Source organism: Octopus bimaculoides, chromosome 1, assembly GCF_046866305.1.
Source record: "Octopus bimaculoides isolate indiv1 chromosome 1, ASM4686630v1, whole genome shotgun sequence".
NCBI lineage: Eukaryota > Metazoa > Mollusca > Cephalopoda > Octopoda > Octopodidae > Octopus > Octopus bimaculoides.
Genome location: NC_142928.1, coordinates 2998403 through 3022876, shown reverse-complemented (window position 1 = coordinate 3022876; position 24474 = coordinate 2998403). Strand labels below are relative to the sequence as shown.

Genomic DNA, 24474 nt, shown 5'->3' with positions numbered 1-24474 from the left:
GCTAATAGGAATTACAAAGCTTTACATGTTAAATAGACATGTAAGGAATTTGATGAGAAATTCTTCAGACAAAGAACCTTTCATCAATACAACAACATTGCAATCCAGTAATTACATACTGGATTGTAATAATGGAATAAGCAGAAGTGCTTCAAGAGGAAACAGTAGGGATTTTGGCAAAGGTAAAGAATATGCACACCACCTATTTCCGGTGTTTAGGGTTAGGGTTAGGGTTAGGGTTAGGGTTAGGGTTAGGGTTATGAGTATGCTGAAAACGTACATATTCTTTACCTCCACCAGGATTTTACCCTACCTACCTACATAATATTTTGTGTGTGTGTGTTTATGTATAGGTGCAGGCATGGCTGCGTGGGTAAGAAACTTGCTTCCCGACCATGTGGTCTCGAGTTCAGTCCCCCTGCACGACACCTTGGGCATGTGTCTTAGCACCAGACCGACCTAGGCCTTGTGAGTGGATTTAGTATGTGGATTCTTGTCTTGAGATCCCATGAAGATTGTAAATGACCATCACAGTCGTACAAGCATTGTTGTTTGTTTCCAGTCTTCTGTAAAACTCATGTTGGCCATGGAGAAATATTGGCGTACCTGGAAGTGAAATTTTTTTCCCACAAGAGTTCAGGACCCCAGTAATGAACTCATTTGCATACAGCCAAGAGAGATCACCTTGACCTGGTTGTCAAGTTAACAAACACACTCTACCAAGTAAACTCAAGATGAAGAACGGTGTTATAAGTCGACCGACCGCCATGTTTTGCCTGATTTTAGAAGGAGACAAGTAATTAGATAGATTTGCTTCTATACCTATTATCATATTTTGTTAGGGCCCCATATGGTAAAGATGTGGCTGGGAAAAATGTGGGTAGAATGTGATGTGCTGGCAACCCTCTCCCCTTACTGTTTTACAAAGTAAACAACAACACAAATAACTACGCAGAGGCAGTCATGGCTGAAACAAGAACCAGAACAACAAGCATTCTTAAAAGAGAAAAGAAGCATGGTCATTCCTTACCTTATCGCCCATCACTTGTTATGTTCTCATAAATTAGTTTGATAGTTGAGCTCTGATTGGCTGTATGCAAATCAGTTCATAACTGTGATCCACAACTCTTGTTGGAAAAAAAAAATTTCACTGCCTAGAAAGAGGTGACAGCTGTAGAAAATATGCCTCAACAAATTCCATTTGATCCATGAAGGCAAAGAAAGGTGGACGTTAAATGATGCTGATGATGGTGATGCTGAAGATGATGATGTGTGTGTGGACGTTAAATGATGCTACTGCTGATGGTGATGATGATGATGATGGGAGGAGTGTATGTTTGTGTGAAATGTGCTTTGAATTGCATCCCTTTATATTAATACACAAATATCAACTAAAACGTTAAATGTGGTGCCCCAGCATGGCCACAATCCAATGACTGAAACAAGTATAAAATAGTAAAGGAATAAAAAAAATATGAATACTGATTATCTGAGTTTTATCTGAAACAGCAACTACATAACCATAACCCTCACGCAGAAGGCTTACTAACCATTGAGGGTGCCTGTGTGTGGTTCCTGTATCTGCTCGAAATAACAGCTAAATCTTCCACAAATCACAGCCTGTTGTCTTATAACAGGAATGATACATTGAATAATGGTAAAAGAAAATGGAAAATATTAATATTTGGTCAAAAGACTGTTCCAACAGGGCTGTCCTAGTGTTGCAGAAGAAAAAGGTGGAGTAAGAGGAGAGGTGAGGAAGAACTCTCTTTCATACCTCATGTACACTTAGGTGCATACACAACAAGAAAACTGGAGAGAAACGAACGGGACTTGAATATATAAATCACTTTTTCTTTGTTTCTCAAGAACCCCAAAATTTACAATTTTCGTATTAGAATACATCCATTTCTTGAATAACAGTAAAATGAAAAATGAAAACAAAAGTAAAAGAAAAAATCCCCTTTCCCATTGTATTTGGCTGCTGCGAGCAATGAAGCCAATACAATATTACCTTTTAGAGTGTGTTAAATAAATAGTCGTGTCAATTGAATAAATTTGTATTTGTTAACCATTAAGCAATGTTTAATTCAGACAGTGATATATGAATTTTAGTCTGAAATGCACACCTTGGGGGAAGTTTCTTTTATGTTTTGGTTAATTACATGAACCCTACATGGACAGGGGTGATGAATGTATTAAAGGAAAAATTTTAGATCTTGAATTAATGTTTATAACCTAGACTGTTGTGTTTGACAAAATTCGCTTCACATTGGTGCAAATTAATGCCAAATTTTTACTCTTGTAATTCACTTGCTCTCCATCAGTTACAATGATAGGGATTCCAGTTGATCCAATCAATGGAATAGCCTTTTTGTGAAATTAATGTGTAAATGGCTGAGCACTCCACAGACATGCTTACCCTTGACATAGTTCTTAGAGAGATTCGGTGCGACATAGAATGTGACAAGGTTGGACCTTTGAGTTAGAGGCACAACTCATTTTTGCCAGCTGATTGGACTGGAGCAATGTGAAATAAAGTGTCTATCTCAAGGACACAATGTGCCACCAGGGAATTGAACTTATAATCTCATGATCGTGAGCTGAATACCCTAACCACTAAGATCGGACAAAGTTTATGAGTGAAATTTGGTAGACAGAAATAGCATGGAATCACCTCGGAAGGACTGCTTTTGTTTGGGGGTCGTAGGTTTGACCCTTCACGCCAGTTTAACACTACCATCTGGTGTTTAGAGCCTTTAACAGACCCCATTCTGTTGACAGAATTTGAACTAGTTTCCAATCTGAGGATGAACGACATCTTCCCTCATCTAACCACCAGTCTTGGAGGTTCTGGAATAAAATCAGGGGCACAACCTTTCAGTGCCATCTTAAGACATAGGCACACTGGTTATTTACTGGGTCGGGGTCAGTCACTGACAAACTGCAGCCCGCAGGACTTTCTGAATGGCACACCTCACGAAAAATTATCACAAATTTTTCTTAACAGCGTGGTCTGCCAGATGATGGGCTCTGTTTCATGCAGCCTGGTTCTTGAAAAAAAGGTTATCCATGCCTGGTGTAGGGGTTCAATGTTACTATGCATGCTATGGTTGTATACGTAGGAGTCTCCATGCATTGCTTTACCTACTTGGCTTTTTTCTCTGACTAAGCCATCATAATAAACAATAATAAAATGCAATGTTATTGTAATGGAGTGACTCAAGGACAATACAAGATAAATGTACTCAACACTTTGGAACTACTGTTCTTACAAGGTGCCGGCTGTAATTCTCACAAACTGGAATGAAATTTCAAAGTCATTCCATTGTATTCATTGTATTCAATATAATTGTCAATAATACAAATTAAATTATGCGTCTCTTTAAATTCAAACTTCTTTTATTTTCAAAGATGTAATAAAAGTTGAAATTCATTCTCTGAGAAACAAATCATTGTTATTGTAAAGTAAATTACTGTAAATTATAAATTAAAAAGTGATGATGATGATGATGATGATGATGATGGTGGTGGTGGTGGTGGTGGTGGCGGTGGTGGTGGTGGTGGTGGTGGCGGTGGTGATGGTGGTGATGGTGGTGGTGGTGATGGTGGTGGTGGCAGTGTTTTGACTCTTGAAAGCAGTTTTTCTTAATTTTTCTTCCTTTTTTTTCTTACCTAACTCCTATATTTCCCGAAAGGAAACACATAAAGTTTTGTCTTGTGTGTGTGATTTTGTTAAATATTCTGGGAGTGGGAATTTTTTTATGCGTAAAACATTTAGAAAAACTCATGAATAGAAATACAAGAATGAAACTATTGTTTGGAAGAGAATTTCTTCCAAGATGTTGTGGTATAAAAAGGCTGTTTTTCTAGTTTTCAGCGTCTTGTCATTTTCGGACAGGTAAGAGAACTTCTATTTCCCTGCTGCATTCACATTGTGATAGAAAATTTTCTCTCTGTTGAGGTTTATGAGTGACAAATTTGAAAATATGCTCGTTTTAGTATAAATCGTAACTGATCTAATTTTGACCATATTCTTATATTTTCCAAATGATCTCATTATGGTAGATCATGTTAGAAATTAGAAATTATTCTAGTTTGTTTATGTTAGTTAAATTTGTTAAATTATGTTAGAAATTATTATTTTTCATGCTAGAAATCATAGTTGTGTATTTCATTGTTGATAATGGACCACATTAAGTCTATTGAAACCATCGCTAAATCAGAAGAAAGGAGGCTCTCTATTAGTGACCGGAAATAAAGTCACAGTAATAAAGTCGCAATTTTGGCTAGGAAAAAAGTCACAATTAATTTATGGGATCCAGACAAAACCCCTGTGACTTTTTTTTACCTGGATTCTTTCTATCATGGGTAGGAAACCGTTTGCCTGCAGATAAAATTTCGCATGCAATTATGCTTGGAATCACCCTGCTGACCAAATCTCCAAAACCTTTTGTGTAAAACAAATGAAGCTTTAAAATGACAAAACAGTAATTAAAAATAAAACCTCTTGAGGACACATATGTTCTGAGAAAAATAATGAAGCTTTAATTTTACAAATTCATAGGTTATTAATTTATATTAAATGAATATTTATTAAAAAAAAACGGTGTTTCATCATTGTTTACACAATCATTCAACTTGCGAGAAACAACAGCTGAATCTGACTCAAATTACACTCTACATTATTAAAAGAAGGAATGATACATTGGTGACTGTGTTCATAGATAAGACATGTTGAATATTGGCTGCTCAATCAGAGGTGACCTGTGGCTAAACAACAAGAAGAATTTTTAATGATGTGTCCCACAACAAGTCGAATGATAAGATCAATGGTTCTTGAGCTGGGGTGTCCGTTACTTCAAAGTCGGGTGTAAGTAATAAATGGATAAAACTCACAATAAAGTTTTTAATTTCGACTGACTTTCAGAATTGTTATCCTACATAAGTTTGATTTTCTCCGTCTTGATGGGAATGTTACAATTTTTTTTTATATACCATGCACTTCAAAATTATCAAGTTGGAAGAGCCTTTTCTAAAAAGAAAAAAATTTTAATCTGTAACTTTTAAATGTCCCCCCCCCCCCCAACACCTCCTCACATCTTCATGACAGCCATCACCATTAAAAAAAAACACATTTTCAAGGGGGGGCGAATTTTAAAAATCCACAATTTCATTATAATATATATATATATATATATACGTGTTATTATATGCCAACTTATATATATATATACACACACACACATACACACACACATATACATATATACTTTGTCTATTTATGGTGGAGCACTTTTTGTTCGAAAATCAAGTGGGGAGTAGTACAAAAGGGTTTGAAAAACACTGAGTTAAATGATATAATTCAGCTAAATGACTGAAACCAGATGATAGAAATACCTGAATGTTTATTGGTGTCAGCTTTCCTTACATATATTTCTGATTTCAAATCCTGTCAAGATGCCATTTGTATTTCACATGAATCAATTGAATTTATGTGTTTCTTGTCTCTCAAATACATTTTCGTCCTTTTCACGGGGTCATTTCTAACGATAGACATTGCTTGTGTTTTCTTTTTAACAACATCCAAGGATTTGAAGGGCTTTACTAAAATAATCTTATTAGTGAATGATTATGCCTGTCACCATGGTTAAAGGTTAGGGTGCTTCTGATGCAACCATTATTCCTTGCCACACACTGCGATCTTATGCTGCGACCATAAACTCCACCAGGGTCCTTACCCCTCAGTCCTCATTGTCATTGCTTCATCTTCGTCTTTGTCTCCCAAGAACATGATTCCATCCACTTAGTACCCAAGTTCTGGTCTCTGATAACACAGCCAAAATATTGCAGATTTTTGTCAGGCCAACATCACCGACTTTCGTTCCACTTTCGCTTATTATTAAACATGTATATTAAAATGTTGTTTTGGAAACAACTTAACAGGAAGGGACTTGCAAAAATATTGAACGGTTTAGAATGAATGGGTAGTTTTTGATGAAGGAACCAGAGGCACTTTCACATGGGTCGATAGTATAAGGGGTTTTTTTTTTAAATTTTAACTTCCATGGGATGAAGAGAAAGAGAAGTCAAATTAATTTTTTCTGTAACCATATAATTCTATGTTTTCTTTTTTCTCTAGATTTCTCTTGTTAACAAACACCAGGCATCATGAGCAAACCCTGTTTTGCTTTGGTAGCTTTGCTGGCGGGTAAGTTACATGTTGAAATATCTATACATATAAATTTGACACGGGCGATTCTTTCTTGTCTTGGGATTCACGGTCAAACGGCTGGGTGGAATTGTGCGAAGACCTATACATATATGTAGAATGATCCAGTGGTGATGCTGGGCTTTGTATTTTTTCATAGCTCCCATGGTTACCGAGATAATCTACTATAATCATAATCTTGTGTTTATGAATGAGAAAGGAAGGGGTGATACATGAATAAGGAAGGATGGGATGATGTCATACTCGATAGTGGGATGATGAAAATTGTACGCTGAAAAGAATAAATCAAACAACGTTTAAACTTGGGGTATCTGAATGTGTGTGTGTTTGTGTGCGTGTGCAAGCGCAATGGAAGTGGGATGGTTGGGGTATATGAATGTGTGTGTGTGTGTGTGCAAGTGCAATGGACGTGTGATGGTTAACATTCAACGCTGAAAAGAATAATCAAACAGTGTTTCAACTCTGTGTATTTGGTATGTTTCACTTGAATACAATCTGTTCTCTATAAAGGTACGTGCTGTTTTTTTTTGTTGAGATAGAGTAATTTCTTTGGTATTTCTCAACCAAATTTTATTTAGCGTCATTATCATTAAATTAATGCATTTCTAATCAATTCGAAGATATTTGCTATCAAGTTGCAGATTTTTAACAATGCATTCGGTGATTATTTGCTTTATTTCTCGAGCAAAATTTACAACTTACAATAAAAGAATGAAATTATTATTTCATTCAAAAATTGATAAGCTTTGTTTTTAATGATGACTTGAAATGGCAAATACTTTTTCTAACCGTATTTGCTTGAAAAAACATACTTTTCTTTATATTTAGCAATTCTTTATACTTACTTTTATGATATGCCTAAATAAAACCCATCTGACTTCACCTTTGAAAATTTAAAAGATTTTTTACCTATTTTTTTTTTAATTTGTTTTATTTTTAATGTATGTTTCTGTTGTTTTGCATCTTTGTTCGCTTAGTATTTGGGTTTATTTTTGGATTTGGTTGAATCTTTTTCTTTTTTTTTTTTGTTGGTCAGTTATTTTTAGCGTTTTAACAGAAAAAAGTCATTCTAAAATAGTTTTTTAACGTAAGCGTGCCCAAACAAGTTAAATGCTTACACAGGTTTTTCAAAACCTACCATTGAGATTTTGGACACAAAAGTTAAGTTTTCAGAAGGCAGAATAGGGTCAGAGTTATTTCACCAGCCCACATCATCCCACATTTACCTCCACTGCCACTCTGATCATCCACATGGTATAATTAGATCAAATCCGAAATCCTAGTTTTTGAAGATAAAATGGATTTGTACTGATATAAGGGATTACTGGAAATATCCTGTCTACTGTAAGCACAAGGCTTGAAACTTTGGGGGAGGGAGTAAGTCGATTACATCGACCTCAGTGCTCAATTGGTACTTATTTTACCAACCCCGAAAGGATGAAAGGCAGAGTCGACCAGAGTCGACCCTGGCAGCATTTGAACTCAGAATGTGAAGACAGACGAAATACCGCTAAGCATTTTGTCTGGCATGCTAATGCTTCTATCAGCTCGCCGCCTTTGGGATCACTGGAAATATGCAAATGCATTATGTCAAACGCAGTTAAGGAACTTGCAAATGACATAGCAAAAATTAGCAAGGAAAGTCAAACTTTCACTCATAATTTTAGTAGCCAAAATAAAATTTGTGATCAAATTCCTTTAGGCACTGAAATTTCACTGGCCTTTCAAAAGTGTTGCATGAAAGTTGCCAGTATATTTCAGAAAAATATCTTGGTTTCAAACAAATATTTGCTCAGCGGCCTATTGTAGACTTTAGATGCAATAAAAATATAAGAGACCTATTAACCACTATCTCTAATCCCAAGAAAACTACCATTGGAGATTTTGAATGCTGCTCCTTGAAAAACAGCCAAAAGAGAGGTAAACTCTGTTTATTTTGCAACAACATGATTCAAGTGAATTCCATCACGAATCATCACAGAAATATAAGGATTTATATGAAAGGTGGGATATGTAAAGTTTACCATTTGGTGTACACAGCAGAATGCACCAAACACAATTTAATTTATGTTGGTTGTGCAACAGAACAATAAAATAAAAGATTCAGTGGGTGTGATATCAGGCACAATAGCAGTTGTTCGATGGAAATTGCTGAACATTTTACATCAAACAGCTGTGATTTTGAAGAACACCTGAAAGTGCACATTCTCAGAAAATATTCTGACTCTACTACACTTCCAGTCCTCAAAAAGCATTGGAACGAATATATTTGTGAATTGCTAATGTTGCACCCTGAATAAAATGACGGGTGAATTTCATCACATTTATACAAAACTGTTTTGACTAAGTATTTTCTTTCCTGTTTTTTCTTTTTCTCTTTTTCCTTGTCACCAGTTATGAAAAAGTGAGAATGCATGATGTCTAGTAACACAAAAATATGTCAGTAGCAGACAATTTTGTCCTGCAGCGGTGGTGCCCATCTCTACTGCTGGACAATTTTTGTCAGCCACTGATACATTTTTACGTCATTTAACATAACACAGCCTTAACAGATATTACCAAACAAATGCCACAGTTAATTTAGCTTTCAATGATGTATTTGCATTGAGTATGATACATAAATGGCTATTTTAAACTAATACTGCTTTTGTTGTTCATAATTTCCATTTTTTGTTTTACCAAGTAAAATTTTTTTATCGTTAATATATCATTTTGGGGTTTTATAAACAATCATTTCTTGGTGTTTTTTCCAATTTCAGTTATTGCCTTTTCTGAAGTTCAAGGAATCCAGAAATATCTTGGATATCCTTGGTATTTGAATGGTGAGTATTTTTGTTACATATCATTATGGTGTATGTATGTGTGCATGTGCGTATGTATACATGTATGTGCATTGTGTGTGTATGGTTCTGTATGTGTGCATGTGTATGTTTTGATACTTGTATTTCTTATGACTTATCAACATCATCATCATCGTTTCAACATCCACTTTTCCATGCTAGTCTGGGTCAGACGGAATTTGTCAAGGCAGATTTCCTATCACCAGATACTATTGTTACCAACCCTCGGCTGTCTCCAAGGAAGGGAATATTTAGCTTAGTCTTTTGAATTTGAACGGCGTGATTTATGGATATGTTTTCATGGAAGATTACAAACAAGCATCACTGTTTCTGCACAATTAGCACACGGTATCCACACATGCAGACACAAACACACACAGGCACACATACACACAAATATACATACATATGCACACACACATAGACACATGCACACTTGTATATGTATACAACAGATACATAATATATATATATAACATATATATATGTGTATATGTATGCAACACATATTTCTTTAATATCACTGTGTCGACCAGACTATTCAATGTTACACATCACTGGTCACAGTGTGCTTCCAACTCTTTCTTGATTGTACCATTCTTTTTCTATCTTGGCCCTAATCATTTAACTAAACTGTCTTCCCATAGCTGTAGAGGCTTTCATGGATACCACTCAGTAACTGCACAGCTCCATCTGTTGTCCGTGAAGCTTGTGGTGTGTCCTGCCGTCCTGCCCTGTGGGAATTGTGCTTTCAGTATTCTGCATCCACTTCATTCTCTCTACTCATTCTCAGATTATCTCATTTCGGACATGCGCTCATAATAACATCCATAGCATAGATCTTTCCATGGTCCAAAGCCAATTGCTGTTCATTCTTCAATCTTCATAAGTACCCCACATCTCACTTGCATACAAGAGTTCAAGTAGGTCAGTGCTATTGAGGAGTTTGGCACGTATGGTCTTGTCCAGCTTTGCTTTGAACATATCCATATATGGCCGAGGTAAACGTCATCCATCTTGCTCTTATTCTCTCCGAGATTTCAGCATCCATGACTTGATGCACATTCACTGTGGGCCCTAAATAGACCTACTCCTTTACCTCTTCCCTCTCATCACTTCCCACCTCTATTCAGCTTTATGCTATGTTTTCTTTAATAAAGCACAAGATATGTATCATCATCATCATTATCATCATCATCGTCATTTAGCTTCTGTTGTCCATGCTGGCATGGGTTGGATGGTTTGACCAGGGCTGGTAAGCTGAGGAGCTGCACCTGACTCCAGTCTGATTTGGCATGGTTTCTACGTCTGGATGCCCTTCCTAATAATGCCAACCACTCTGAGAGTGTAATGGGTGCTTTTACATGCCACCAGCATGGGCACCAGTTGTGTGACAACAGTATCAGCCATGACTATGGTTTCACTTGGCTTGATGGGTCTTCTTCTCAAGCACAGCATATTGCCAAAGGTCTTGGTCATTTGCCATTGCCTCCGTGAGGCCCAGCATTCAAAAGGTGCTTTTCATGTGCCAGATAAGACATTGAGCTTGTCCAGGATTCAAAACCAGGACCCCTCGCACCCTAAGCAAAAACCATACCCCTAGACCAAGAAAGACAAAGCAAGCTATTCTTTCAGTTGCTGAATTTTAATGTTTACACTTACATAAACTATTTGAATGGTAACTGTTCCATTTACACTGACTAATTAAATATTAATAAATGAATTGCTAATATTTACTGTTTCTATTTTCTTAAAGGGATATTACCGCCTAGCTCTGGACCGGCCTCGGATGTTAATCAAAGCAAGTAACATTTTTATTCATCCATTGCATTTTTTGCAGCTCTTTTCTTTTACTAGTTTCAGTCACTGGACTGGGGCCATGCTGGGTACTACTCTGAAAAGTCTTAGTCAAACAAATTGACTCCACCACTTAGTTGTGGCTTTTTTTAAAGCCTGATGCTCACTTGATCTATTGGTCTCCTTTGCTGAACTGCTAAGTTATGAAAATATGAACAAACCAACACTGGTTGTCAAGCAGTGAGGGAGTCACACACACACACACACACACACACACACACACACACACACACACACACTCACAGATATATATATAAAGACAACGAGCTTCCATACAATTTCCATCTATCAAATTAATTCACAAGGCATTGATCTGCCTGGTATTATAGTAGAAGAGACTTGCCCAAGGTGCCGTGCAGTGGAACTGAACCTGAAAACACATGGTTACAAAGCAAGCTTCTTAATCATTCAGCCATACATTCCATGCTTAATTATCTCCACTTCAAGCTGTTTCATTACCATATTTTTGATGAAAACCCACTTTCTAATTGTTTCTAATATATTTGTAATCATTTCATGTCTGTGTGTGCGCACGTGTGTGCATGCATGCAAGTGAAGGATTAGACAGTTTGGCAGGAGCTGAAGAATCAGAGGTGTTTGCTTTGGCATAGTTTCTACAGCTGAATGCCCTTCCTAACCCAGATCTTTTCACAGAGCACACCGGCTGATTTTTACTTGGTACTGGCACTAGTGAGGTCGCCAAACAACTCACAAGACAAGACCTCTCAAACTGAATGAGGAGTAGTATTGAGGGAGGTGACCTTATGCCAGGTGATGATGGATTAAAGTATGACTGAGGGACAGGGACAAGTGTCTTAAGAATGTTCACACCTAGATAAATACCTGAAAACTAATTTAACAGTTTTAGGAGTGTTTATAAGTGGTTATGGTGGAGGCACAATGGCCCAGTGGTTAGGGCAGCAGACTCGCGGTCATAGGATCGCGGTTTCAATTCCCAGACCGGGCGTTGTGAGTGTTTATTGAGCGAAAACACCTAAAGCTCCATGAGGCTCCGGCAGGGGCTGGTGGCAAACCCTGCTGTACTCTTCCACCACAACTTTCTCTCACTCTTACTTCCTGTTTCTATTGTGCCTGTAATTCAAAGGGTCAGCCTTGTCACACTGTGCCATGTTGAATATCCCCGAGAACTACGTTAAGGGTACACGTGTCTGTGGAGTGCTCAGCCACTTGCACGTTAATTTCACGAGCAGGCTGTTCCATTGATCGGATCAACTGGAACCCTCGATGTCGTAAGCGACGGAGTGCCAACAACAACAACAATAAGTGGTTATAATAACCTCTTTTTAACAGGCCCTTTGTCTTGCAAATTATAATGCAATCTTCATTAGTGTTGGTGCCATTGAAGAAAAGCATCCAGTTCTCTCTGTAAAGTAACTGGCATTAGGAAGAACATCAAACTGTAGAAAGCATGCCAAAGCAGACATTGGAGTATGACAGGTCCTGTCAAACTGCTCTACCCATGCAATATAGTTCTTTACAATGTAATCACAGATTTTGTAGTTTGTTTTACGAATATGAAGTTCAATAAGTTTCTGTAAAATCCATTGCATTTTATTGGTAAATAAGTTAAATGATATTAATAAAGTGTATTAAATAACTTACAAATGTTTCTCTTTCAGAGTATAAACCAATACGTCCCGTATCACCACTCTGGTGGAAAAGTAATGGTAAGCCACACTATGACATATATATCTTTACATAATTGCAGGCAAACACACACACACACACATGTACATGCACATACACACATGCATGCACACTCATTAGGCCAGTTAAGTTGTTGCTTATATCAACCATCTCCTTACCTATATAAACACAGGAGGACTACAATGCAGACATGGTCACATAATATAGCTGCAAAGGGGTATCCAGGAGTCAGGACCTGGATGCAGCCCGGACCCCTTAGAGTGTAAACAACTAAGGGTCAAAACACTTGCATAAAGTGGCACATCTTCTCCAAAGACCATCTGCTGTTCAGCTTTTCCTAGAGCTTACTACCATTTATACAGGGTGCAGTGAATAAATTGTCATCTAAATTGCACAAAAATGAAAATAATACTGACACTTCATTTTAACAGATATACTCTTTTACTCTTTTACTTGTTTCAGTCATTTGACTGCGGCCATGCTGTAGCACCACCTTTAGTCGAGCAAATCGCCCCCAGAGCTTATTTGTTGTAAGCCTAGTACTTATTCTATCGGTCACTTTTGCCAAACTGCTAAGTTACAGGGACGTAAACACACCAGCATTAGTTGTCAAGCAATGTTGGAGGGACAAATACAGACACACAAACATATACACACACACATACATATACATACATATATATATATATATACATATATATATATATATATATATATATATATATATATATATATATATATATATATATATATATATATATATAATATATATATATATATATATATATATATATATATATATATATATATATATATACCACATATATGACGGCTTCTTCCGTCAACCAAATCCACTCACAAGGCTCTGGTCAGCCCGAGGCTATAGTAGAAGACACTTGCCCAATGTGCCATGTCAGAAATGAGAGTTTGAAGCTGGAAGCACTTGTTGTAATCAACAAGTCGAAAGAGCACTCGAGTCAGAGAAATGCAAAGTTTTATGGGGTTTTCCAATTCAGACAAGTACAAAGATAGAAAATAATAAACCAGATATAACATTAACAGTCAAGGAAAAGGCAATGTTGCTTACTAATTGATCCTTCATGCTTGTTAGATTCCAGGATTGTAAAGAAAGATGAAAAATTAGAAGTATACAATTCCTTAAACTTTGAAATGGAGAGAATTTGAAATATGAAAGCTGTAAAGGTTGTCCATTAGGGACTGCGAGTAATGATGTAGAGAAATGGCTGAAGGAGATTGGAACAGACTGTCCTGTAGAGCTTCTACAGGAAGTTTGCTTCATGGGAACAGGAAAAATTATCAGAAGGGTTTTGAGTACTTGAGAGATTATTGAAAACATGTAGATATCTAAAGTTACAGGTAGTAGCCCGTTACCTACATAAATTCTACCAGGAATAACACTAAACCTGATTCAAGTCAAATAATAATAATGATAATAATAATTATATATATCATCATCATCATTTAACGTCTGTTTTCCATGCTGGCATGGGTTGGACAGCTTGACAGGTACTGACAAAGCCAGGGACTGCATTGGGTTCCATAGTCTATTTTGGCTTCATTTCTACAGCTGGATACCCTTCCTAATGCCAACCACTTTACAGAGTGTACTCAGTGCTTTTTACATGGCACCATCACCAGTGATTTTTACATAGAAGCAACACCAGTCAATTTTACATGGCACCAATACCAACACCAATGCGTTTTATGTAGCATTTTGATTTTAGGATATCAATTCTGTTGTGATGGTCAGGTCTTCTTGAATACAACAATACACCCACATAGCTCTGTCCTCTGTCATCTCCTTCATAAAGTTCAGTATTTTGAGACCAGCCTTCCATACTTTGTCTAATAACTTCCAGAGTCTCCTTCTTCAACAATTTCCCTCCACTTTAACTGATAGGTACTTATCTATGCAACTGTCTTCATCCATCCACATCATGTGACCAAACCAGTGCAGTCTCTTCTCTTACACACTGCGTATAATATTTTTTTAGTAGCATGTCATACTTTTGATACATTCTCTTATTTATGTTTTTATTTCAAAAATGTAACAGGCATTAATGAATCTTTCTTCTTTTTATCTAGGATTGTTTCCTCTGCGAGGAGAACCAGAATTGAAACCTAAACCTAAACCAGGTATGTGTTTTTAAACAAACAAACTTCAACACATAAACAGAACAAACTCATACATCTACCCTCAACAATGCACATTTCTGCACACAGATATGTATATACAGAACATGTGCTTTTAAGTACACGTAACCAAAGTTCAAGCTCAGTGGCACGCCCCATTCTTCACACACATCACCTGGTCTCAGATTCGAACCCATGATCCCTCGACTGTGAGTCTGCTGCTCTGACCACTAGGCCATGTGCCTCCACATCAGTTAAGTTTAGAACTGATAAATATTAGTTACACTAACACTTAAAAAAAGAGCAGGAGAGGAAGAAAGAAAAGAATGCCAGAGTGCTCCAATTGTCTTTAGAGCTGGGAACTCAATGAATTTGTAAAACAATCAATTGAGCTCAATGAATTTCTGAGACAATCAATATATTTAATTGATAAATAAGTTAAATAATGGAAAATACAACAATATAATATTGTCAAGTAAATTAAATAATTTTGCAATTTTTCTTTTTTTCAGAATATAGACCTCAACTGCCACCTTGGTGGATGAAAAAAGGTAAACCAGTCTATGACATCTATATCTTTACGCAATTTCAATTACACTCGTACGTACACAATAGTGGGTGCTAGTATAGTATGCGATCTACCACTGTGTCAGACAGAGTTATCTACCTTATCTTTCAGCTATGTCAGAGATTAAAACACTTCAGATATTTCAGAGATCACTTTTTCAGAATCATAGTTTTAGCATCTAACCATGGTCACTCAATGGCCTGAGTGTGTGCTCCACTCACTGGACCCGCATAATGTCGTTGATGGTTCACTGCCAGATGGTGATAACCTATGGCATTTAAATTATTATAAGCGGGTCACTCATCTGAATGAATTAGTGAACCTTTTTCACATTCTCTTTCAATAATCAGGATCAAGCTGTTCCCGTCATGCCATTCCACACAAAAGTATCAACAGCCTGAGGCTTGTTTGAGACCAAAAACCCATGGCTGATCAATTCTATGTCCATGGTTCCTGTTGTTTCATTGTTCTGCATCACTGTCTTCGAAGAGAGGAGTGTTGTTGCCATTGAACAGACTGTTGAATAGCAGCCCAGTCAAGATGGTATTTTTTCTTCTCTTACTCTTGTTTTTGCACATATCTACAAAATGACTTTCTAAAATGAAATTCCATTATGCAGCTGAGGAGTACATTTTCATTGTACCTTCTGTGGTGTTCTCACTACATGAATAAATAGAGCTTGTACGAAACGTACGTACTGCTATAACCTATTGAATTTTTGTTGCTTTTCTTCAAATTTTATTCACCAAATCTCTTGATTTTGTTTTTGGTTTTTACCCTACCAATTTCTGGTGCCTCAAACATTTTAAGTACCACATTTAATCTTTTGATTAAATCTATATATATATATATATATATATATATATATATATATATATATATATATATATATATATATATAGGTATGTATGTGTGTATATTTCAAGGTGTATGGTGACTTCATTAGTGATGGTGTTACAAAGAATGCAGCCATTGCACACTGTAAAGTGGTTGCTTCGAGCTGAAGAAACCATACCAAAGCAGACTCTGAAACACAATGCAGTTCTTGGATACATCAGCTCCTGCCAAGCTGTCTAACCCATTCTAGCATGGACCATGGCTGTTAATTGATGATGCTTATGATGATGATGGTTTATATATACATTTGCAAATTTGGTATGCAGATTTATAAACAAGTGATAATTGCATATTCATTAGTAAATCTTTGCTAATTGGATGACATTCTTTTGGATATGTTCTTTGAATATATGTCTTTGTGTTGTTGGAATACTACCATTCCACATATATTTATACGATTTTATTGTTTTCAATCTAGGGATCTTGATTCCAGGAAGTCAACCAGAATGGAAACCTAAACCAGGTATGGATTTATGACTGGTGTTTAACATGCATATACACTAAGTTATACACATATATACAGCCTTAAACAAAACAGTACATATATATACAGGGTGAGGTGAATAAATCATTGTCTAAATTACACAAAAACGAAAATAACACTGACAGCTCATTTTAACAGATATATTTACCAAAATTACATAAAAATATCTTGAAATACTAAAGAATAAATTTATTCAATAAAATCGCCATTGGCTTCAACCACAGCCTCCAAACGACTTCAGAATCTCCAGCAACACTTTTGGACAGTTTCTCTGTTTAAGTTGGTGAATGCTGCCATAATCCTTGCCTTCAGTTCATCTTTGGTGTTACAAAGAGTTTTGTTGGTCTCTCACTCAACTGTGCCCCGCACATAATAATCAAGGGGGTTGCAGTCTGGGGAGTTAGATGGCCAGATGTTAGGAGTGATGTGGTTGCAGAAATTGTCTGACAGCCATGACTGGGTTCTCCTGCATGTGTGCCATGGTGCAGAGTCCTGTTGCTAGACATAGGGTCTTCCAGCAGCCACCCTCTTGACCCAGGGCAGCACTTCCTCTTCCAAGCACTTGATGTTGGTCTCCATGTTGCGTGTGAAGCCATGTGTGTATTAATATATATCTATATGTATGATTTTCTTCATACATATTACTTGTTGTTAGATAGGTAAGTAGATAGATAGATTGATAGACAGACAGACAGACAAATATACAACAGGCTTTGTACACTTTTCCTACTTACCTTCTACCAAAGTCACTCATAAGGCTCATGTTGGCCCAGGGTTACAGGAGAAGACATTTGCTCAAGGTGTCATGCAGTAGTCAAGATGAACTCCAAATCTTGTGAATGGGAAGCAAAATTCTCAACCACTGAGCCATGCCTAATCTACATGATCAGTAATTTTTCATAGGCACTCAGTAAAATATTTAGTTTTTACATCAATCACACGAACAAAAGCAAATTATATAACTAACAGTTTCATATAAGTCACTTTGACCTACAATCATTAGATGTACCTTTTTAAGTGTGAAATTATCTTTCGAAAAAGACTACAAAGGCTAAGCTCTGTGACTGCTCAGCATTTTATGAAAGTATTGTATAGAGAAAATTTTCATTTTTGCCAAGAAAAAAATATTTTTATATCTAGGACCTTAACCTATGAGTGAGGAGGCTGTAAGAGGTATCCGTTAAGATTGTTGTTGTTTGTTCCTTCTTGAGCCATGTCTGGCTCATAACGGCCGGTTTCCTGGTTTCAATGGCATATAGGTTCCCCATTTGGACGAGACGCCAGTCCATCACAGGTGAGCTGCTAGATGCCAGAGGAAAGGGTGAGAGAAAATTGTAGCAAAAGAGCCAGCAGAAATTCGACATTACCTTAGGTTAGGTGTTTCGTTTATAAACACACATCACCTGGTCTTAGATTCGAACCCATGATGCCTCAACTGTGAGTTTGCTGCTCTAACAACTAGGCCATGTGCCTCCACATCAGTTAAGTTTAGAACTGATAAATATTAGTTACACTAACACTTAAAAAAAGAGCAGGAGAGGAAGAAAGAAAAGAATGCCAGAGTGCTCCAATTGTCTTTAGAGCTGGGAACTCAATGAATTTGTAAAACAATCAATTGAGCTCAATGAATTTCTGAGACAATCAATATATTTAATTGATAAATAAGTTAAATAAGGGAAAATACAACAATATAATATGGTCAAGTAAATTAAATAATTTTGCAATTTTTCTTTTTTTCAGAATATAGACCTCAACTGCTACCTTGGTGGATGAAAAAAGGTAAACCAGTCTATGACATCTATATCTTTACGCAATTTCAATTACACTCGTACGTACACAATAGTGGGTGCTAGTATAGTATGCGATCTACCACTGTGTCAGACAGGGTTATCTACCTTATCTTTCAGCTATGTCAGAGATTAAAACACTTCAGATATTTCAGAGATCACTTTTTCAGAATCATAGTTTTAGCATCTAACCATGGTCACTCAATGGCCTGAGTGTGTGCTCCACTCACTGGACCCGCATAATGTCGTTGATGGTTCACTGCCAGATGGTGATAACCTATGGCATTTAAATTATTATAAGCGGGTCACTCATCTGAATGAATTAGTGAACCTTTTTCACATTCTCTTTCAATAATCAGGATCAAGCTGTTCCCGTCATGCCATTCCACACAAAAGTATCAACAACCTGAGGCTTGTTTGAGACCAAAATCCCATGGCTGATCAATTCTATGTCCATGGTTCCTGTTGTTTCATTGTTCTGCATCACTGTCTTCGAAGAGAGGAGTGTTGTTGCCATTGAACAGACTGTTGAATAGCAGCCCAGTCAAGATGGTATTTTTTCTTCTCTTACTCTTGTTTTTTGCACACATCTACAAAATGACTTTCTAAAATGAAATTCCATTATGCAGCTGAGGAGTACATTTTCATTGTACCTTCTGTGGTGTTCTCACTACATGAATAAATGGAGCTTGTACGAAACGTACGTACTGCTATAACCTATTGAATTTTTGTTGCTTTTCTTCAAATTTTATTCACCAAATCTCTTGATTTTGTTTTTGGTTTTTACCCTACCAATTTCTGGTGCCTCAAACATTTTAAGTACCACATTTAATCTTTTGATTAAATCTATATATATATATATATATATATATATATATATATATATATATATATAGGTATGTATGTGTGTATATTTCAAGGTGTATGGTGACTTCATTAGTGATGGTGTTACAAAGAATGCAGCCATTGCACACTGTAAAGTGGTTGCTTCGAGCTGAAGAAACCATACCAAAGCAGACTCTGAAACACAATGCAGTTCTTGGATACATCAGCTCCTGCCAAGCTGTCTAACCCATTCTAGCATGGACCATGGCTGTTAATTGATGATGCTTATGATGATGATGGTTTATATATATATTTGCAAATTTGGTATGCAGATTTATAAACAAGTGATAATTGCATATTCGTTAGTAAATCTTTGCTAATTGGATGACATTCTTTTGGATATGTTCTTTGAATATATGTCTTTGTGTTGTTGGAATACTACCATTCCACATATATTTATACGATTTTATTGTTTTCAATCTAGGGATCTTGATTCCAGGAAGTCAACCAGAATGGAAACCTAAACCAGGTATGGATTTATGACTGGTGTTTAACATGCATATACACTAAGTTATACACATATATACAGCCTTAAACAAAACAGTACATATATATACAGGGTGAGGTGAATAAATCATTGTCTAAATCACACAAAAACGAAAATAACACTGACAGCTCATTTTAACAGATATATTTACCAAAATTACATAAAAATATCTTGAAATACTAAAGAATAAATTTATTCAATAAAATCGCCATTGGCTTCAACCACAGCCTCCAAACGACTTCAGAATCTCCAGCAACACTTTTGGACAGTTTCTCTGTTTAAGTTGGTGAATGCTGCCATAATCCTTGCCTTCAGTTCATCTTTGGTGTTACAAAGAGTTTTGTTGGTCTCTCACTCAACTGTGCCCCGCACATAATAATCAAGGGGGTTGCAGTCTGGGGAGTTAGATGGCCAGATGTTAGGAGTGATGTGGTTGCAGAAATTGTCTGACAGCCATGACTGGGTTCTCCTGCATGTGTGCCATGGTGCAGAGTCCTGTTGCTAGACATAGGGTCTTCCAGCAGCCACCCTCTTGACCCAGGGCAGCACTTCCTCTTCCAAGCACTTGATGTTGGTCTCCATGTTGCGTGTGAAGCCATGTGTGTATTAATATATATCTATATGTATGATTTTCTTCATACATATTACTTGTTGTTAGATAGGTAAGTAGATAGATAGATTGATAGACAGACAGACAGACAAATATACAACAGGCTTTGTACACTTTTCCTACTTACCTTCTACCAAAGTCACTCATAAGGCTCATGTTGGCCCAGGGTTACAGGAGAAGACATTTGCTCAAGGTGTCATGCAGTAGTCAAGATGAACTCCAAATCTTGTGAATGGGAAGCAAAATTCTCAACCACTGAGCCATGCCTAATCTACATGATCAGTAATTTTTCATAGGCACTCAGTAAAATATTTAGTTTTTACATCAATCACACGAACAAAAGCAAATTATATAACTAACAGTTTCATATAAGTCACTTTGACCTACAATCATTAGATGTACCTTTTTAAGTGTGAAATTATCTTTCGAAAAAGACTACAAAGGCTAAGCTCTGTGACTGCTCAGCATTTTATGAAAGTATTGTATAGAGAAAATTTTCATTTTTGCCAAGAAAAAAATATTTTTATATCTAGGACCTTAACCTATGAGTGAGGAGGCTGTAAGAGGTATCCGTTAAGATTGTTGTTGTTTGTTCCTTCTTGAGCCATGTCTGGCTCATAACGGCCGGTTTCCTGGTTTCAATGGCATATAGGTTCCCCACTTGGACGAGACGCCAGTCCATCACAGGTGAGCTGCTAGATGCCAGAGGAAAGGGTGAGAGAAAATTGTAGCAAAAGAGCCAGCAGAAATTCGACATTACCTTAGGTTAGGTGTTTCGTTTATAAACACACATCACCTGGTCTTAGATTCGAACCCATGATGCCTCAACTGTGAGTTTGCTGCTCTAACAACTAGGCCATGTGCCTCCACATCAGTTAAGTTTAGAACTGATAAATATTAGTTACACTAACACTTAAAAAAAGAGCAGGAGAGGAAGAAAGAAAAGAATGCCAGAGTGCTCCAATTGTCTTTAGAGCTGGGAACTCAATGAATTTGTAAAACAATCAATTGAGCTCAATGAATTTCTGAGACAATCAATATATTTAATTGATAAATAAGTTAAATAAGGGAAAATACAACAATATAATATGGTCAAGTAAATTAAATAATTTTGCAATTTTTCTTTTTTTCAGAATATAGACCTCAACTGCTACCTTGGTGGATGAAAAAAGGTAAACCAGTCTATGACATCTATATCTTTACGCAATTTCAATTACACTCGTACGTACACAATAGTGGGTGCTAGTATAGTATGTGATCTACCACTGTGTCAGACAGGGTTATCTACCTTATCTTTCAGCTATGTCAGAGATTAAAACACTTCAGATATTTCAGAGATCACTTTTTCAGAATCATAGTTTTAGCATCTAACCATGGTCACTCAATGGCCTGAGTGTGTGCTCCACTCACTGGACCCGCATAATGTCGTTGATGGTTCACTGCCAGATGGTGATAACCTATGGCATTTAAATTATTATAAGCGGGTCACTCATCTGAATGAATTAGTGAACCTTTTTCACATTCTCTTTCAATAATTAGGATCAAGCTGTTCCCGTCATGCCATTCCACACAAAAGTATCAACAGCCTGAGGCTTGTTTGAGACCAAAACCCATGGCTGATCAATTCTATGTCCATGGTTCCTGTTGTTTCATTGTTCTGCATCACTGTCTTCGAAGAGAGAAGTGTTGTTGCCATTGAACAGACTGTTGAATAGCAGCCCAGTCAAGATGGTATTTTTTCTTCTCTTACTCTTGTTTTTGCACATATCTACAAAATGACTTTCTAAAATGAAATTCCATTATGCAGCTGAGGAGTACATTTTCATTGTACCTTCTGTGGTGTTCTCACTACATGAATAAATAGAGCTTGTACGAAACGTACGTACTGCTATAACCTATTGAATTTTTGTTGCTTTTCTTCAAATTTTATTCACCAAATCTCTTGATTTTGTTTTTGGTTTTTACCCTACCAATTTCTGGTGCCTCAAACATTTTAAGTACCACATTTAATCTTTTGATTAAATCTATATATATATATATATATATATATATATATATATATATATAGGTATGTATGTGTGTATATTTCAAGGTGTATGGTGACTTCATTAGTGATGGTGTTACAAAGAATGCAGCCATTGCACACTGTAAAGTGGTTGCTTCGAGCTGAAGAAACCATACCAAAGCAGACTCTGAAACACAATGCAGTTCTTGGATACATCAGCTCCTGCCAAGCTGTCTAACCCATTCTAGCATGGACCATGGCTGTTAATTGATGATGCTTATGATGATGATGGTTTATATATACATTTGCAAATTTGGTATGCAGATTTATAAACAAGTGATAATTGCATATTCGTTAGTAAATCTTTGCTAATTGGATGACATTCTTTTGGATATGTTCTTTGAATATATGTCTTTGTGTTGTTGGAATACTACCATTCCACATATATTTATACGATTTTATTGTTTTCAATCTAGGGATCTTGATTCCAGGAAGTCAACCAGAATGGAAACCTAAACCAGGTATGGATTTATGACTGGTGTTTAACATGCATATACACTAAGTTATACACATATATACAGCCTTAAACAAAACAGTACATATATATACAGGGTGAGGTGAATAAATCATTGTCTAAATCACACAAAAACGAAAATAACACTGACAGCTCATTTTAACAGATATATTTACCAAAATTACATAAAAATATCTTGAAATACTAAAGAATAAATTTATTCAATAAAATCGCCATTGGCTTCAACCACAGCCTCCAAACGACTTCAGAATCTCCAGCAACACTTTTGGACAGTTTCTCTGTTTAAGTTGGTGAATGCTGCCATAATCCTTGCCTTCAGTTCATCTTTGGTGTTACAAAGAGTTTTGTTGGTCTCTCACTCAACTGTGCCCCGCACATAATAATCAAGGGGGTTGCAGTCTGGGGAGTTAGATGGCCAGATGTTAGGAGTGATGTGGTTGCAGAAATTGTCTGACAGCCATGACTGGGTTCTCCTGCATGTGTGCCATGGTGCAGAGTCCTGTTGCTAGACATAGGGTCTTCCAGCAGCCACCCTCTTGACCCAGGGCAGCACTTCCTCTTCCAAGCACTTGATGTTGGTCTCCATGTTGCGTGTGAAGCCATGTGTGTATTAATATATATCTATATGCATGATTTTCTTCATACATATTACTTGTTGTTAGATAGGTAAGTAGATAGATAGATTGATAGACAGACAGACCGACAAATATACAACAGGCTTTGTACACTTTTCCTACTTACCTTCTACCAAAGTCACTCATAAGGCTCATGTTGGCCCAGGGTTACAGGAGAAGACATTTGCTCAAGGTGTCATGCAGTAGTCAAGATGAACTCCAAATCTTGTGAATGGGAAGCAAAATTCTCAACCACTGAGCCATGCCTAATCTACATGATCAGTAATTTTTCATAGGCACTCAGTAAAATATTTAGTTTTTACATCAATCACACGAACAAAAGCAAATTATATAACTAACAGTTTCATATAAGTCACTTTGACCTACAATCATTAGATGTACCTTTTTAAGTGTGAAATTATCTTTCGAAAAAGACTACAAAGGCTAAGCTCTGTGACTGCTCAGCATTTTATGAAAGTATTGTATAGAGAAAATTTTCATTTTTGCCAAGAAAAAAATATTTTTATATCTAGGACCTTAACCTATGAGTGAGGAGGCTGTAAGAGGTATCCGTTAAGATTGTTGTTGTTTGTTCCTTCTTGAGCCATGTCTGGCTCATAACGGCCGGTTTCCTGGTTTCAATGGCATATAGGTTCCCCACTTGGACGAGACGCCAGTCCATCACAGGTGAGCTGCTAGATGCCAGAGGAAAGGGTGAGAGAAAATTGTAGCAAAAGAGCCAGCAGAAATTCGACATTACCTTAGGTTAGGTGTTTCGTTTATAAACACACATCACCTGGTCTTAGATTCGAACCCATGATGCCTCAACTGTGAGTTTGCTGCTCTAACAA

The 24474-nt window shown here is 36.7% G+C and overlaps 1 protein-coding gene across 10 annotated transcripts in view; it reads left to right on the top strand.

Moving 5' to 3' along the window:
* The first annotated feature begins 3880 nt into the window (after positions 1-3880).
* Positions 3881-24474, top strand: part of LOC128249702 (uncharacterized) — a 58468-nt gene continuing 37874 nt past the window's right edge. For 3 of the 10 annotated variants that reach the window (XM_089347697.1, XM_089347692.1, XM_089347687.1), the window contains exons 1-11: positions 6076-6211; positions 8992-9054; positions 10829-10873; positions 12570-12617; positions 14704-14754; positions 15264-15302; positions 16635-16679; positions 18441-18479; positions 19797-19841; positions 21603-21641; positions 22951-22995. In XM_089347697.1, the coding sequence (XP_089203823.1) occupies positions 6172-6211; positions 8992-9054; positions 10829-10873; positions 12570-12617; positions 14704-14754; positions 15264-15302; positions 16635-16679; positions 18441-18479; positions 19797-19841; positions 21603-21641; positions 22951-22995 (499 nt within the window). In that variant the 5' untranslated portion in view covers positions 6076-6171. Of the gene's footprint in view, positions 3902-6075; positions 6212-8991; positions 9055-10828; positions 10874-12569; positions 12618-14703; positions 14755-15263; positions 15303-16634; positions 16680-18440; positions 18480-19796; positions 19842-21602; positions 21642-22950; positions 22996-24474 lie in introns of those variants that run through there. The other 7 variants (XM_089347707.1, XM_089347681.1, XM_089347714.1 and 4 more) reach the window with 5 other exon arrangements.